This window comes from Bubalus bubalis, chromosome 21 (assembly GCF_019923935.1).
Source record: "Bubalus bubalis isolate 160015118507 breed Murrah chromosome 21, NDDB_SH_1, whole genome shotgun sequence".
NCBI lineage: Eukaryota > Metazoa > Chordata > Mammalia > Artiodactyla > Bovidae > Bubalus > Bubalus bubalis.
The window spans coordinates 7,181,581-7,197,281 of record NC_059177.1 but is presented as its reverse complement, the minus strand read 5'-3'; the positions used below and the strand labels follow the sequence as shown (position 1 = coordinate 7,197,281).

Sequence of the window (15,701 nt, the reverse complement as noted above, 5' to 3'; positions counted from 1 at the left end):
CATGTAGTTAGACATAAATGACTGCTCTGTTTCTTTTAACATATACATGACTGTTCAAAGCAAATATAATGGGGTTTGTAAATCTACATAGGCAATAATATAACTTACCCAAACTGATAGAGACAGACATAGAAAATCTGAATAGCACTTAACTACTGAAGAACTTCAATTCACTATTCAACCTTTCCCACAAAGACCCTAGCCCAGATGGTTTTACTGGTGAATTCTATCAATCATCTGAGGTAGGAGCAACACCTATATTAGATAAACTCTTTCAGAAAAGAGAGGAAGTACTTCCCAACTCATTCATATGTTCAGCATAACCCTGAAACTAACACCTAAACAAGACATCTACAGGAACGAAGAGCATGGACCACCTTTCCTTGTGAGCATGGGAGCAAACACTCCTCACAAAAAGATTCAATCCAACAGTTTATTAAAAAGGTAATAAATACATCCTGCCTAGTAGGCTTAAATCACAAGACTGAAAGGTTGGTTTAATATCTGACACTTAATCAATGCAATTCATAATATTAACAAAATAAAGGACCAATGCAATGCTAATTTTGTTTAGATACTCACTTTAAGTTTTCTAACTCCTGTTTTCTCAATGGGGAAGAAGGTGGAGCTGGAATGCATTTGTCTCCATCGTGGCTTTTACTGCTAAAATAAAGATAGAGTCCTAATTATGAAGAGCACAAATAATCAAATATATTGATAAAGTTTCATCTCCCTATCCCCACTCTCATGCAATTTTTTTATGAAAAAAGTGTAAAAGAATCAAACTGAAAAATACTTGGTAATGCAGTATCACTAACATGTTAAAGCTGTACCATAGGGACTTTTCTAGTGGTCCAGTGGTTAAGACTCTGTGTTTTCAATGCAGGGGACACAGGTTCAATCCCTGGTTGGGGAACTGGGATCCCACATGCTCCACGGTGCAGCCAAGAAATTAAAAAAAAAAAAAAAAAGCTATACCATGTATTAGCTTCTTTTCCCTACCGCTTTAAAAAATCTGTAACAGAAAACAATATCTCTACTATATAAAGGAAACCATTCCAGTATTTTTACAAATTTCTCATTCTTCTAGTTGTCTTTTACCAACTACAGTAAAGCATAACCCCTTGATGGAGGGAAAAAAATTCCAAAATTTTTATTTCAAATTTTCTATAATAAACATTATATTTTTAGCATCTTAGAAAAGATGCTGAGATGGAAGACTCGAGTTTAAAGGTGCCATATGTAAAAAAGAGCTCTTTACATATAATAGTGTTTGTTTTATTAGGGATAGAGTTCTCCCAATTCTGTGCGCTCAGTGTTTAGTCAGTCAGTCATGTCTGACTCTTTGCAACCCCATGGACTGTAGCCCACTATGCTTCTGTCTCCATGGAATTTTCCAGGCAAGAATACTGGAGTGGGTAGCCATTCCCTACTCCAGAGGATCTTCCCAATCCTGTGTTGATTCTTTACCACTGAGTCACCTGGGAAGACCCCCAATTTCTATAGATTGGCATAATATTTCATTTAATGTAGAAAATCAGAAATATACAGAAATATCCTGAAGGTCAGTGGTTTAGTATGTTAAGAGAAAAGGCAGAAAATAATAAGAAAAGAGAAGTTTTAGGGATTTAAGTATTTATTTTAATAAAGGCTTTTTTTAAAAAAGCCATCTCTGACAGCAGCAGGATTTCTTGCAATGATTCCTCATGGCGGTGAAAAGCTGACTTTCTACTTTTCTTTTTCGAGATGCTCTCCTCACTTAGCCTTCACCTTTTTTTTCTCTTGTAGAGAAAGAAAAAAAAAAAAAAAAAAAAAAAAAAAATATATATATATATATATATATTTGTATATACATTTGGCCATGCTGCGTGGCTTGTGGGATCTTAGTTCCCCAACCATGGACTAAACCCAGGCCTCTACAGTGAAAGCGTGGAATCCACTAGGCCACCAGGGAATTTCCCAGAAATACTTACACATTCATACTTCCTATCACTCAAAACAGAAAACTTTGGAAATTCTGGCTGCAGATTTTAGGAACTCATCTACTGGACAAAGCTAACGAAGCCCCGCAGACCTGGCCGAGGGAGGTCGAAGCGGTCGGGATACCTGCAAGCATCGCTGCTCTCACCGCTCTCCGCGTTGCCGCCTAACTGATTACTGTTTTTAGATCCATTTTCCTGCTTCGGATCTTGCTGGTCTTCAGGTAACAGCAGCAAGGCATTTCGGAGACAAATGGCTGCAAACTCCATACTGGCTACAGGAATGGCTGAAGACTGTCCATCACTGAAAAGAACAAACCCAAGTCAGCTAACAAAACGACAACCATAAATAAGACTTCCCTATTATCAGGAATAAAACCAATGTAACTAAATAATAAAGGCTTTGCCCTCGGACAGGTAGAAATGGTAATACAAGCAGTTATGAGAGAATGCTAAAGAATCCAAGGCCTAAATATCATAGAGGAGTACCTTGGGGACATCATGGGTTCGGTTCCAGACCACCACAATAAAGACAGTATCACAATAAAATAAGTCACACAAAAATTTTTTGGTTTCCCACTGGATATATAAGGAATGCCTACACTATGCTGTGGTCTATTAAGTTTGCAACAACATCATGTCTAAAAAAAATAGCCAATGTACATATCTTAAGAAATATTAATTGTTAAATGCTAACTATCACGACCCTTTAGCGAGTCAAAATCTTGCAAAAGTACCATCAATGATCACTGATCACCATATCAAATAATGACGAAAAAGTTTGAGGAAGTGTAAATAATGACGAAAAAGTCTGAAAACGTGCCAAGAATTACCAAAATGTGACACAGAGATTACAAAGTGAAGAGCTATTATTGGAAAAATGGCACCAACAGACTTGCTCCACTTAGGGCTGTCACAAACCTTCAATTTGTAAGGAAAAAAAAAAAGCAACATCTGCAAAGGGCAACAGAGGAATAGCCGAGTGCAGTACAGGGAGGTATGTCTGTATATACGATGTAAAGTATAAGCAAAAGATTGCAAGTATATACATTATACACGACGCTGTTTCTACTGGAATGGGACCTCGGGGACAACCTGACGGATACCTGCAATGTCAGTGTTAATCTAATAAAGGAGTTACAGACAATAAGAACTGTAGTGAAGGCCAGGACAGATACAATCAGAACGGAAAAGAAGGGAAAAAGTAGATTTTCACATCTGAGCTTTGTTTTGGTTGATGTTTGCTTTTAAAAATATCTTACTTACAGTTACCTTGTGAAAAAGTAATGTTACCAGTCTTATAACTTTGTTGAGATTTTATATAATTTTCTGTTGGCTTTATATATCAAGCTGAATCAGCTTTATTAGGGAGAAAAGGTGTAACAATTTTAAAATGGTAGGGAAGTGATGCTTTAACTTGTCTTTGAAAGAAATCTGTATTACCGTTGAAATAAAGAGCAAATTATTGCCAGATACATTTTTGAAACTTTGGGAAAACTTTTAAACGGCACTGAACAATTTTACTTTGGACAGAAGAGAAAAGCAGAAATTTTTTTACAAAGCCTACTACTTTAGAAATAGTAGCAACTCCAAATTGGAATCTTTTTAAGAGATAAAGATGGTCATATTTAAAAGTTGTTCAATTGAAAACCTGTTCTACATGAGACAGCTTTATATTACCTCTGTTGATATATATATAATAGTGCTTTTTTCTCCTAGTACTAAGGAATTAGCTTTTTGGACTATGAGAAAATAATAACTAAATGAAAAGCATCAATGATCAACTATATAACAAGGAAACAACAAGATGCCCTCTTCTGGACATTCTGGATAATGGCACTGAATAGACCAGGGTTTCTTAGGGCAACAACCTCAACACCCATGGATATGATAAACCAAAATCATGTATGAAATAACATTCGCCGCTGACCTGTGTATAGCAGTCTATTTGTTGAAGCAGCAATAAAATCTAGTTACAAAATGGCTCCTCCTATGAAGTGATTTCCAACCATATTTTTAAATACATAACACTATTATGAAATAGTATTAAACATATACACTTTCTCTTTGCAAACTACTTACTTATAAACAGTATTCTGGATGGACTGTGATGCCAGAACTATTTTACGATGATAGCCTTGACCAACAATAGACTGTACAATTCCTTTTTTACTTGGAAGACCTTTTGTTTCCTGTTCAGAAGTCTACAAAACACAAATCATTTCTAATTAATTTAATGGAATTGTAAGATGGGGTATGAAAAATAACCCAGGACCTTTCACAATTACTCTAAGAACCTTCTTAAGATCCATCAGTGTGGAGTTTGGGGTGATAAACGTTTGGCAATGAAGAGAAGAGTACATGAGGCTGAAAGTCCGCGGCATACACTGCACTTTATTATATAAGCTCTGAGATAAATCTGAGGCAAACAGCAATTCAAGAGTGACAAGGAACAAGGTGCGACTGCACAGCAGAGAGAACTATATTCAATATCCTACGAAAAACTATAATGGAGAAGAATATTAAAAAAGAATGTATTTAAAAAGAATGACTCAAGTGTTTATTCAGAATGATTTATTTGGACCAGTTTGTGCCCTAGGCACCATGCTGGATATGACGGGCACTATGGGCGTTTTCTTTCTTAAAGAAAGTAAGAGCCACAGAATCACAGTGAGTGAGAGAAGGGAAGCAGTTCCATTTACTAAGACACACATCTCTCCCTTCTTAACTGCAAGTATTAATTACAGCATCAAAAATGTATACACAAGCAAGCTATATATGTCAAAATTTATCGTAGGCACGATTCTTACCTTCAAGGAAATTAAAATCCTACAGTCCTGTAAACATTAAACTGAAAATAGTAAAAGCTACTAGCTCATATAGAGATATTTTAGGATATTTCACTATGATACATAATCTCAATACAGGAGCTTGGTGGCGCCAACTTCCTTTATCGACCCCCGCTTCATGCTAAGTCTCTGATTTACCTGCATTTTATAAAGTCCTGCAGGTTCTCATATACAAGAACAGACTGGTGACAACTCACATGAACTCGCAGAGATAAACTCTGCCCTACAAAAAGTCCAGCTCTCAACGCGTTGTTTCTGTGCTGTTACTTCTCGCTACCTAATGCAACTTTCTCATGATTCTACCTCCATATACGTGTGACTTTTTAACAAAGCAAGGATTTACATGTATCTTCATTTTAGAAAGAATTACATGACATATAAAAAATACAATAAAAGTGACTGAGTGACTGGAACTAATTTTTTTTTATTGAGGTGGCAGCTAAGGAATACTAGTGAAAAATAAAGACAGGGTAGATGTTCTGAACCACGATTAGAAGGCCTTCTCTTCTGACCTCTTTTCCTGGCAGGGGTGATAAAAACTTTCAACAGCTTGCCCATACTCTCTTCCCTGATCCTTAAGGCTGTAGAAGCTGATCAGATGGCTAGATGTGGATGGGACTAAAAATCCACAAAACAGACCACAGAGTCAATAGGATACCAACAGCCAGAGAGTGTGCCAGAACGGTCTTAATGTAAAATATTATGTGATTAAAACAGTCATAATTTTAAAGTGGCTTGGCAGTAACCACACTCAAGATGTAATTTTCAGAACTCAGAAAAATAAATGGCACATATCCAGAAAAGTAAACGGTATGTGGTGATTTTTTTTAAGTAGTCTTCTCTTAAGTACTCTAATTGAGTCTGTATTTTTTATTTAGTAAATATTTTCTTATATATACTATACATTGCTCAGGTAAACAAAAACCCTGCATCTGCCAAAAGAGGTCTGCAACAACATGCACTGATCATGAGGACGAAGTCACCTCCTTGGCGTCACCAAGTTACTGCTTATTGTAAAGGAGTGTATTTTCAGACAGTAAAACTTTGTCCAGCATTCCTTCTGTCCGGAGTAAATTAAAAGAAATGTTGCACAATTTTATTTGGACATTATAATTTCTCCTGTTGGGATTTTCCTCTCTCATGTTACTCAAGAGTATTTTGGGGCTCATTTTACCTCAGGTTCTAGATGGAGGAGAAGTGCAAAGATAGATAATTATTTATGGCAAATTTCCTGTTAATAGCACAGGATTGTGAGTGTTCTGGTATCTACCAGGTTTTCACAACCAAATCATTTTTGCTATTTTTAAAAAAATTCACAATTTTCTAGAAGAAAACAGGAGAGGAAAAAAAAAAAAAACAACCCTCATGAAATCCATAGAAGACAGACAATCCTAAAAGCACCAATTTCTAAAAATAAGTCATTTTAAAAGAAAATAATTAAACCTCACTAGAGCCTCCAACACTAATTAAATTCATCTCATTAAAGAGAATAAGCAATTTCTAGAGATCCCTTTTGTTTAAAAAAACAAATTATACCTAGAATTGTTTATCAGTTAATTTAAGAATTACCCATTAAGAAAGCTATCTCTTGATACGAAGGAAAAGTACAATGAAATAACCCACTAAAGCCTTTCAAAGACAACATTCACCCCCAGTGGTAGCAAACTCAAATCAAACTGCTTGTATCAAGTGTGACAACTGCCAGGCAGACACACCTCTTTAATCCCTTTAGTTCCTGTAGCTGCTTTTCAGGAAGTGCTGTTCCCCATGGCAGACATGCCAGGCAAAACCTCTGGATGCCATACCCCCTAGAGCCTAGCAAGGGCGGGGGTGGCTAGCAGACGGGGTGGTACAGACAGCTGGTGATTCTGATACGACCTGTCTTTCCCCCACCTCCCACTGACCCCTCCCCGACCTGAGATCCAAAAGGCTTTCGTCACCCGCTGTTTGGCGATAATCTAGGCACGGACGCTAGTGTAAACTGGTCTATTTCTCATAACCCCTGTGGATGGACACATGTCAGAGAGAAAAAGCCTGGTAATCCACTAACTCCACACCATCTACTGAATCAGAAGGAAACCTGCGGGCACTGGAGGACACAGCGTAACACAGTTCTTTCCACACTCGCAGTGTTATCAGCAGTCCCCGTTTAATCTCCGGGTGCATACAGCACTTTCACGCCAGCTGACGGCGTGGCCCCTGCTCCGGCAGCTAGCAGACCACTGTTGCAACAGATACGACCTTCTGAACGGCTTCGACTTTTCACCGTGACTGCTGACACATGCGGTCATTCTCACCAAGAGCCAGAAAGTGAAAACATGACTTCACGAAACTAAATTCTGTCCAACTGATAAGGAACGGAAGACTATCTTTACAAATTCCCTGAGAGTCAGCAAGGGGAGGGGGGCAGCAAGTGGGGGTGGGGGTTCAAAAAGATAGAGACTCACTCCCTTATTGGCAGCAATGCAGCATTCAGCCAGCCGCAGCCAGAGGCGGGGGTTTGCGTGATAAACCTGAACCGCTTCAATCAGACACTCAAATGCAGCGAGCGGCCTTCCAATGTGAAGCAGCTGAATCCCACAGTTATACAGCAACTCATACCTCTTGTTGGTTAGTAATGTACACATAGGTCTTCCTGAGAATTTTTTGCCTGATGATAAAAAGCAGATGAGAACAAATCATTAGATTTAAAATAGCAGCTCCACTGAAAACATTTCTTCACTAAGTACTCAACCACTACCTCATCTGACACCGAGGAGCCCAATCCTCAATCTGAAGGTGTAAACACCTCCCACCACAATGATGATCTCCACCCCCGACCCAACAAATATCCTCCAGAGGCATCTCAGTTGTCTGTGCTCATGGAACCAGAGATGTGTCTTCTAATGTGCCAGCTCCTCAGGCAACAATGTTCCAGGAGAGCAGAGACAGAGACAGGAGGACCCTCTCTCACTCCAATGAACCTTACACTACCTCTCCACACTCTTAGCACCTGTAAGAAGATGCCCCTCCTCTTCACTTTCAGTTCAGCTAGGCTTCCCTGGTGGCTCAGATGGTAGAGAATCCCTGTACGATGCGGGAGACCTGGGTTTGATCCCTGGGTTGGGAAAATCCTCTGGAGAAGCGCATAGCAAGCTACTCCGGTATTCTTGCCTGGAGAATCCCATGGACAGAGGAGCCTGGTGGGCTAGAGTCCATGGGGTTGCAAAGAGTTGGACAAGACTGAGTGACTAAGCACATCACAGTCATTTTATCATCAGGTATTTTCTTAACCAGAAGTATTCAGCTAATGTTAGGGTTTTAGGGAACTTTACTATGGAAACAAAAATTTCCTATACCTACAATGACTAGTGTTCATTCACTTATTCTAAGTTTCATTGCTGCTGTTCAGTCACTAAGTTGTGTCTGACTCTTTGTGACCCCATGGACTGCAGCAAGCTAGGCTTCCCTGGCCTTCGCTACCTCCTGGAGTTTGTTCAAATTCACATCTATTGAGGCAGTGATGCTATCTATTTCCTCCCCTGCCTCCCTCTTCTCCTTTCTTTCATAGGCCGTAAGAAAACGAGAGGAGGGATTCCCTGGCAGTCCAGTGGTTAGGACTTGGCGCTTTCACTGCTGGGGCCCAGGTTTGATCCCTGGTCGAGGAACTAAGATCCCACAAGCCGTGTGGTGTGGCCAAAAAAAAGGACAGAGAGAGACTATGTGTGATTTTTTGGATATATTTTTCATCAACTAAATAGTCTTTAAGCTACACAATTACCTGATTTTAAGGATTTCAGATCAAGGATCCATATACTAAGAATATAAAGGAATAAACTTCATAAATTTGCTTAAAGATTGTCAGGTGCTGCCAACAGTATCACATATGAAACCCCCTGAAGAAAAAAAAAAAGGCTAGAATAAAACTAGTTTAGGGACTTCCCTGGTGGTCTAGTGGCTAAGACCTCACGCTTCCAAGGTAGGGGGGTCTGGGTTTGATCCCTGGTCAGGGAACTAGATCCTGCATGCCTCAACTAAAGAGATACTTCATGCTGCAAGGAAGACGATCCTGAGTGCTGCAAGTCAGACCTGGAGCAGCCAAAATGAATTAAAAAAAAACAAAAACAAAAACAAAAAACCACAAACAAAAAAATAAACTAGTTTGGCAGAGTTAAGAAATTTTAGGAAAATACTTTGCTTTGTAACATTACCACATGAGATTACTGTTATTTCAAATCCACAAATTTGAATGTAATTTAAGCTTTTTTGATTATTATTCCTAACACCTTGCTACACAAAGTAGCAATATCCACTAAAACTCCAGAGTCAATTTCTGGGGTGGGATCATGTGTATGTAAGGACCATGCCGTGCATTTTAACCAGATACTTGCTCTCTGAAATCATGCTTTCCTCGAGCAGTGAAACACAAACTGGCTCCCGTCCGCGGGCTCACCTGGATCGGTGCTGCCTGCACTGAGCTGGGCACAGACGTTGTCATTCTCCTGTAGAGCCTTTTTAAAGTAGAAAATTCCCAAATTGTGCTTGCTCATGGCAAAATGGATACAACCAAGATTATTCCAGAACATGCACCGCAAGCATTCACCTGAGAAAAACACAAATTTATCCACAAACAAATTTTACTGCTGATACACATCCTACAAGAATCAGGCTTTTGGGGCCTGAGTTAATTCTACATTCACTCGGACACTAGAGAACAGTTTACAAGGCATTCGAAATTTAGGAAAACATCTGAAAATTCTGTAACCTCCTTTCTCTTAAAATCTCTTATTAAAAGTGATAAGTAAATCTAGCTTATTGATTTTTTTAGCATACTGATTGTTAGCCTGTTTATCTTTTTCTGACTTCATTTTTAATAACCACAGGCAAATGATACAAAAATGCAGAAGACAAGAAGTATTTATTAGTAACGTAATAAGTATGAACTGCATCCACACAACAGTTCTGGGAGGAAAGCAGCAAGTTATAGAAGCGACAGAAGTATATTTAAGAACATGTAAATGGAACGTGTAAAATCCTGCTTTGTTTTGCTCAACCTTGTCTTCACTCTTCTTTCCATTCACACTCCTTTAAATACGATGATAGCAGAGCATCTACCTTCCTGTGTGAGTCGGGCGTTTGTATTTCTTCTCCCGTACACTTGCCTCTTCCTAGCTCTTAATCCCTTTAAAAGACCTGGTTACAGATGTGTTCCCGTTGGTTACCTGCCAGCGTGTATATTATAGAAACCTTCTGTCCCGTGGGTTTCCATGACTCCCCCCGTGTCCAGCTTGTCGTCTGTCTTGTGAGTTGGTTAGAGTGTGTGTATGCGTATGCTTATGCTTTTAATCATAAAAAGTTTCACATTTTTATGTGGTCAAACTTAGTCATCTTTCCTAAACTGTATGGTTCTGAGACTTTGCATAATGTTTAATCAAGGCTTCTTCACCACAAAAATAAGATAGTCATCCAAGTTTTCTTTTGTTGTCTTTATGATTTTATTTTTACATTTTAATCCTGCATGTGTCTGGATTTTATTTTGGTGTAATGAAAGCAATCCAAGCTTTAGTTCTCTTTTTCTAAATGGTTTCCCAAACATTCCTAAACAATTGGCTGACAGTCTGTCTTTTCCTCAATGATATAAAACACCAAACTAGACTGATAAAATTAATAATCAGAATATTCATTCAATGCTTAATGCTAAAGACGGAAGGCTCGCTTCATTTTGCTTTAAATTTAACTTATTTTTAATTTAAATTTAAATTTTACCTTAAAATTAAGCAGTGATAATATTTAAGGAAGAAAAAAGCTAGGCTGAAGAAAAAGAGTAAGAGGTATGTCTTAAAGGAGGTTGTTTCTCGTGGGTGGCATTATGAACAATTAAGAAAAATTCTATTCCCAAATCTTCTCTAATAGGCCTACTTTATTAGCAGCAAACACTGAATTTTATATATGGCAAGCAAATTAAAGATTTTAAAATAAATACAATTAAAAATATCAATACATAAAGTATACAACTATATATAAAATCTTTCCTATTAGATTATAAGTGTTGACTAGTCAACTGCATGTCTGACTCCATTTTAAAGACTGACAACATCAATTCTGAAATCAGTATCAAGACAATCCTAGGTAAAATTTCTACAATGTATATTATCTTTTTAGTCTGAGAGACCATTTCAGTTTGGGTGTTAAGAGGGTCTCTGAGGGGAAATTACAACAATAAAAACATGAAAAATAAAAATTTAGCAGAATTAGACACAGGTACTCAGAATAAGCTGAGTACCTGAGAGAATTATAATGGAAAACACCGCCTTTTTCTTTCCTTTATGACTCCACTGAACTGAAGGGGTGAAGAGGGGGAGGTTTGAGTGTGTTTACATGTGTGTTTTGTGCACCGGTCTAAACAGAATGTCAGATGAAACAAATATTTATTCATCTTTTGCGTTCTGCACTTAGTCCAAAATATTTTCACTAGTTTAACTTCATTTCTTGAATAAACCGATTTTCTTCCTCCTTCTCCATAAAACAGCAATGACATGAACTTAAATGAGAGCTGCAAATTTTACCTTTCATTTTACTATTAATATTAAGCAATTTGTTAAGGCTTTCCAAATAGAGGAAAGAATAGATAGCAATAAGTATATTCTTAATTTATAAAAATATTTTCGATATAATAGTCTAAAAAACATTTCATAATATCACTGCTTTTATGGGAGAGAAGAGAAAAAGTAAAATCACTGTCATTTCGTTTGGGAAATGAGAGCATTCCTGAAGTCCAATTTCTAAGCTGGTATTAAAACCAGAACGACCGAAAGACTACCCGAGGTGAAAGACAAGGAGGAGAAGTGAGGCATCTTTTAAAATGGAAACAAGTAATGAAAGAAAATTCTAGGAATTTTCTGCAGCAGAAATAAAAAATATTTTCATTTAAAAAATCACTTGGAATAGCAGCCTAGGCGTAGAACAAAAAGCAACAAGGCGTAGAAGAATCAGGAAGAAAACACCAACACTTCACAATTTTCTTTTACCTGTTTTCATGAATCCTGGATGCTCAGCAATGTTTGAACTATTCAACAGTTTCACAGCTTTTCGATAATTGCCTCTTAAGTACTCAAAATTGCTTTTAAGAAACAGGGAAGGTGCAGACTGTAAAGAAAACACAAGTTTCTTACAGTTTGTTCTCAGACGCCAAATGTGAGATCATAATCACACCACTGCACTGGCATGTGGTTAACAGCAAAACCAAACCACGTTAAGTCAAGGTCATGAAATCTACAGTCTCTGACTTTCCTATTGTTTCCACAATCTAAAACAATGAAACCTGGCAGACAGCACTTTACAACCTGAATTATTAAATGTCTACCTAAAAAAATACATACAACATATATGAATAAGAATATAGTCTGCAAAGTATTCTTTGCAGACAACACTGACTGTCTTCATCTATTATACTATTAACTAAAAGCCAATTTAACAGAACTAGAGCCTTCATCTTAATGATTATTATAGACTGGTGATCTCCCTTATCTTCTAGGACACAAATACAACCTTCATTAGAACTCAAAGTACAAATAATTAAATGCTTTTCCAAGTAAGGGGAAAAAGGTGTCATTTTATGGATGGAAAAATTTCCTAACAGAATGCCTGTTTTCAACGGTGATTATTTCAACAACAGAATAATCGTGTTTTGGATCACAGACCATCTTTTGCTTCTCCTGAAACTTGCTCCTGAAGTTTTCCCTGATGTGGGTATGACTAACAATGATTTATTTTCCTGTTCATCTTTTCCCTTTGATGATAGCATCCTTTAAGAAAGGGAATCATGTCTTTTCTCCCCGAAAAGACTTGATAATAGCCTCAAGTCTACCCCTCAGGTCTGAAATCCCTTGAAACTGACCCAGTGGCTAATTTGGATCCTACCTGAGATTTCTAGAGTCAACTTTCCTGAACTTTTCCTACTATAAACTGTATCTCTTTATGACTTCACACTTTTAATTTACAGTTTTCCTAAAAGTATCTGTCTCTTTACTGTCTTAAGGCTACTTAACAGTGCAGGGTTGGAGTGGAGGGAAAGGAAGGGGTATTTTTAACTCAAAATACTCTAGCACCAATCAAACTGAAGGTACTGTCGAGCAAAAGATTATGTGGAAGGGGCAGGTTTGGGGAACAACCAAATTATTTACCTTTAATAAATGTTTTGGGTATAATCGAAAAAAAATACTACCGTATCTAATAACAGTAAATGTTAAGTTAATTGTGATAAACCACTCACAGAATTCTGGACAGCTGTATACTAACAGGGAAATGCTTGTTACAGTTTTAAGTGAGAAAAATACTGTAATAAATTATAGACACAGAATGATCAGTAGCTCAGAACTCAACATAAAGGTTTATATCTGGCAGTATACATACACTATAATAAACGCAAGTTACTTAAAACTGACAAATACCTACGGTGCAAATAAGAAAATTTGGGACATAAAAGCTACTCATTAAAAAAAAAAAAAGAAAAGTCAAGAAACTTACATTCCCCGCTGTATTCATGACAGACTTGATTTCCCTTTTGCACGCCTTTAGGGACTTCATTTGGATATATGCTCTTACTTTATACTGCCAAAAGAAAAACACTAGTAGGTAGGAACCGTGGTGGATTTACACATGCTCAAGAAGTTTTACTTTCTAGTTAAGAAAATTAAACCCAATCTATTCACAACACAGTTATACCAGGTACTTGTGAAAGTGGGTTTTAAAAAACTTTTTTTGGATTATTTTTACTGTACTCTTGGAATATACATTAAAAAAAAGTTTTCTCTCCTTGGAATACACTTTTAAAAACTAAAACATGGTTGAATGAAATTTATATCTAAGTTCCAAACAAAAATCTTATCAATCCTTAACTGTATATGGTTAACAATGAATTTTCAAATTCTACAAACTGATTTTTATCATCCAATACGTTCCTGGGCATTTCTCTCAATTTTCTACAGAGAATTAAAAGAAATAATATTACATTATCATCTTAAGCAAAATATACTTAGATAAATGTGCTTCTAAACTTTAATACTTCAAAACCAATAAACATGCATGCCTTTAATTACTTACTGTTTTCAATGATCACATCCTTCATTATTCATAACTACAAGTAAATATATGTCAGGTACAACTCCTCTTAAACTTTACACTACCTGATGTATCTTTGACTTTGCAGCTTCTATTAGTGCTCCACTTTCAGCTTTATGATTAGATCCATCTTTGTTGGTATTATTACCAGTCTGTAGGGTGGTAAAATAAAGTTATCCAAGATTAAATATTTTTGACCATAACTGAAATCACTGATTTACAAGTGAGCTAATCTGAATCACCTAGAGAACATTTTCAAAATTCTGAATCCCAGGTCCCATTTGGGTGGTTGACAGGAAACTCTTAAGCTCACAGTTGAGTATAATGATGGGCTAGGTTTAAAAAGCATGGATGTTACTTGGGCAAAACTGATTATCTTCCTAAAACACAGAACAGATCATGTCATTCCCTCTTTAAAAATTTTCTCTATGGGCTTCCCTGTGGTCCAGTGGTGAAGAATCTGCCTTGCAATGCAAGGGACACCAGTTTGATCCCTGGTCTGGGAAGATCCCACATGCCTTGGAGCAACTAAGCCTGCCCACCCGAACTACTGAGCCTGTGTGCTCCAACTACTGAAGCCAACTCATCACAACTACACAAAGCCTGCACGCAGCAATGAAGACCCCCCACAGTCTAAAAATAACATAAATAAATCTTTTATAAAAAAAAAAAGAAAAAACTTTCTTTGGGACTTCCTGGTGGGTTAAGAATTTGCCTTGCAATGCAAGGGATACCAGTTCGATCCAGAGTCTGGGAAGATCCCACATGCTGTGGGGCAACTAAACCCATGCACCACAAATACTAAAGCCTGTGCTCTGCAACAAAAGCAGCCACCACAATGAGAAGCCCAAGCACCGAAACTAGACAAGCCTGTACACAGCAACTAAGAGCCAGTGCAGCCAAAAAAAAAAAAGTAATAGCAAAGCTATCATTAAACAAAAGGAAGAAAGAAAGCAGACCCGTGGGCACCAGAGGCTGAGGGAAGGAGAGAATGGGAATGATGGCTAACAGATACAGGGTTTCTTTCTGGAGTGATGGCAATGTTCTGGAATTCAGAGAGTGGTAATGGCTGCACAATTATGTGAGTACACTAAACACCACTGACCTGTACAGTTTCAAATGATAGATTCTGTGTATGTGAATTATATTTCAATAAACCTATTAAAATACTACTTAGTAACCACAAATACTAAACATACTTTACAGTTTAGTCTGATCACCTCAGAACACTCACCTCATTCTTTCCATTTTTGTTATTGTTTCCCTGTGAAATCATTTTTTCTAGAACAGCAAGAAGATGTAAAGCTTTCTCAGCTTGGTAGGTTAATATATACAGGTCTACGAGCAAAAAACACACTGCTTGGGCAAATTTTTCTTCTGGGGGGAAAAAAAGAACAAACAAGAAAAGTCACAATCCAAAATAACATCTCAGACCATTCCCCCCACAGAAAGCTCTAAAAAGCAAAGCCTGCGTCTTTTACCTGAAGGAGTGTTCATTCTCCAGAGCCATGTGTGGAAGCCAAGTGCAGTACCAACTATGCCATCCTATTAGGCTTCCCAAGGCCTCACATATCAGGATTCTAGTGCCTGAAATTCCTTTGGCACAGTCTCTACCAAATATCAGCGCTTATAATGAGGAGTATTATGCTAGGTGGAAGGAAACCCTAATTCCACAGCCTGGTTACTTAACAGATGCACAGCCTCTGCACATCATGGAACTATTCAAACTCAGCTGATTGACCTGAAAAGTGGAGAGAATACTTCCCGTGCCTGA

General features: G+C 37.6%; 1 protein-coding gene across 2 annotated transcripts in view; it reads right to left on the bottom strand.

Annotated features, from left to right (window-relative positions):
* The window catches only part of CNOT10 (CCR4-NOT transcription complex subunit 10), a 58,510-nt gene that overhangs the window by 22,642 nt on the left and 20,167 nt on the right, over positions 1-15,701 (bottom strand). Inside the window, exons 5-13 of one of the 2 annotated variants that reach the window (XM_044934382.1) lie at positions 15,162-15,304; positions 13,993-14,079; positions 13,334-13,417; positions 11,836-11,953; positions 9,261-9,410; positions 7,276-7,478; positions 4,062-4,183; positions 2,107-2,283; positions 583-660 (exon numbers count right to left, since the gene is read on the bottom strand). In XM_044934382.1, the coding sequence (XP_044790317.1) occupies positions 583-660; positions 2,107-2,283; positions 4,062-4,183; positions 7,276-7,478; positions 9,261-9,410; positions 11,836-11,953; positions 13,334-13,417; positions 13,993-14,079; positions 15,162-15,304 (1,162 nt within the window). Of the gene's footprint in view, positions 1-582; positions 664-2,106; positions 2,284-4,061; positions 4,184-7,275; positions 7,479-9,260; positions 9,411-11,835; positions 11,954-13,333; positions 13,418-13,992; positions 14,080-15,161; positions 15,305-15,701 lie in introns of both variants that reach the window. The other variant, XM_006079593.3, reaches the window with a different exon arrangement.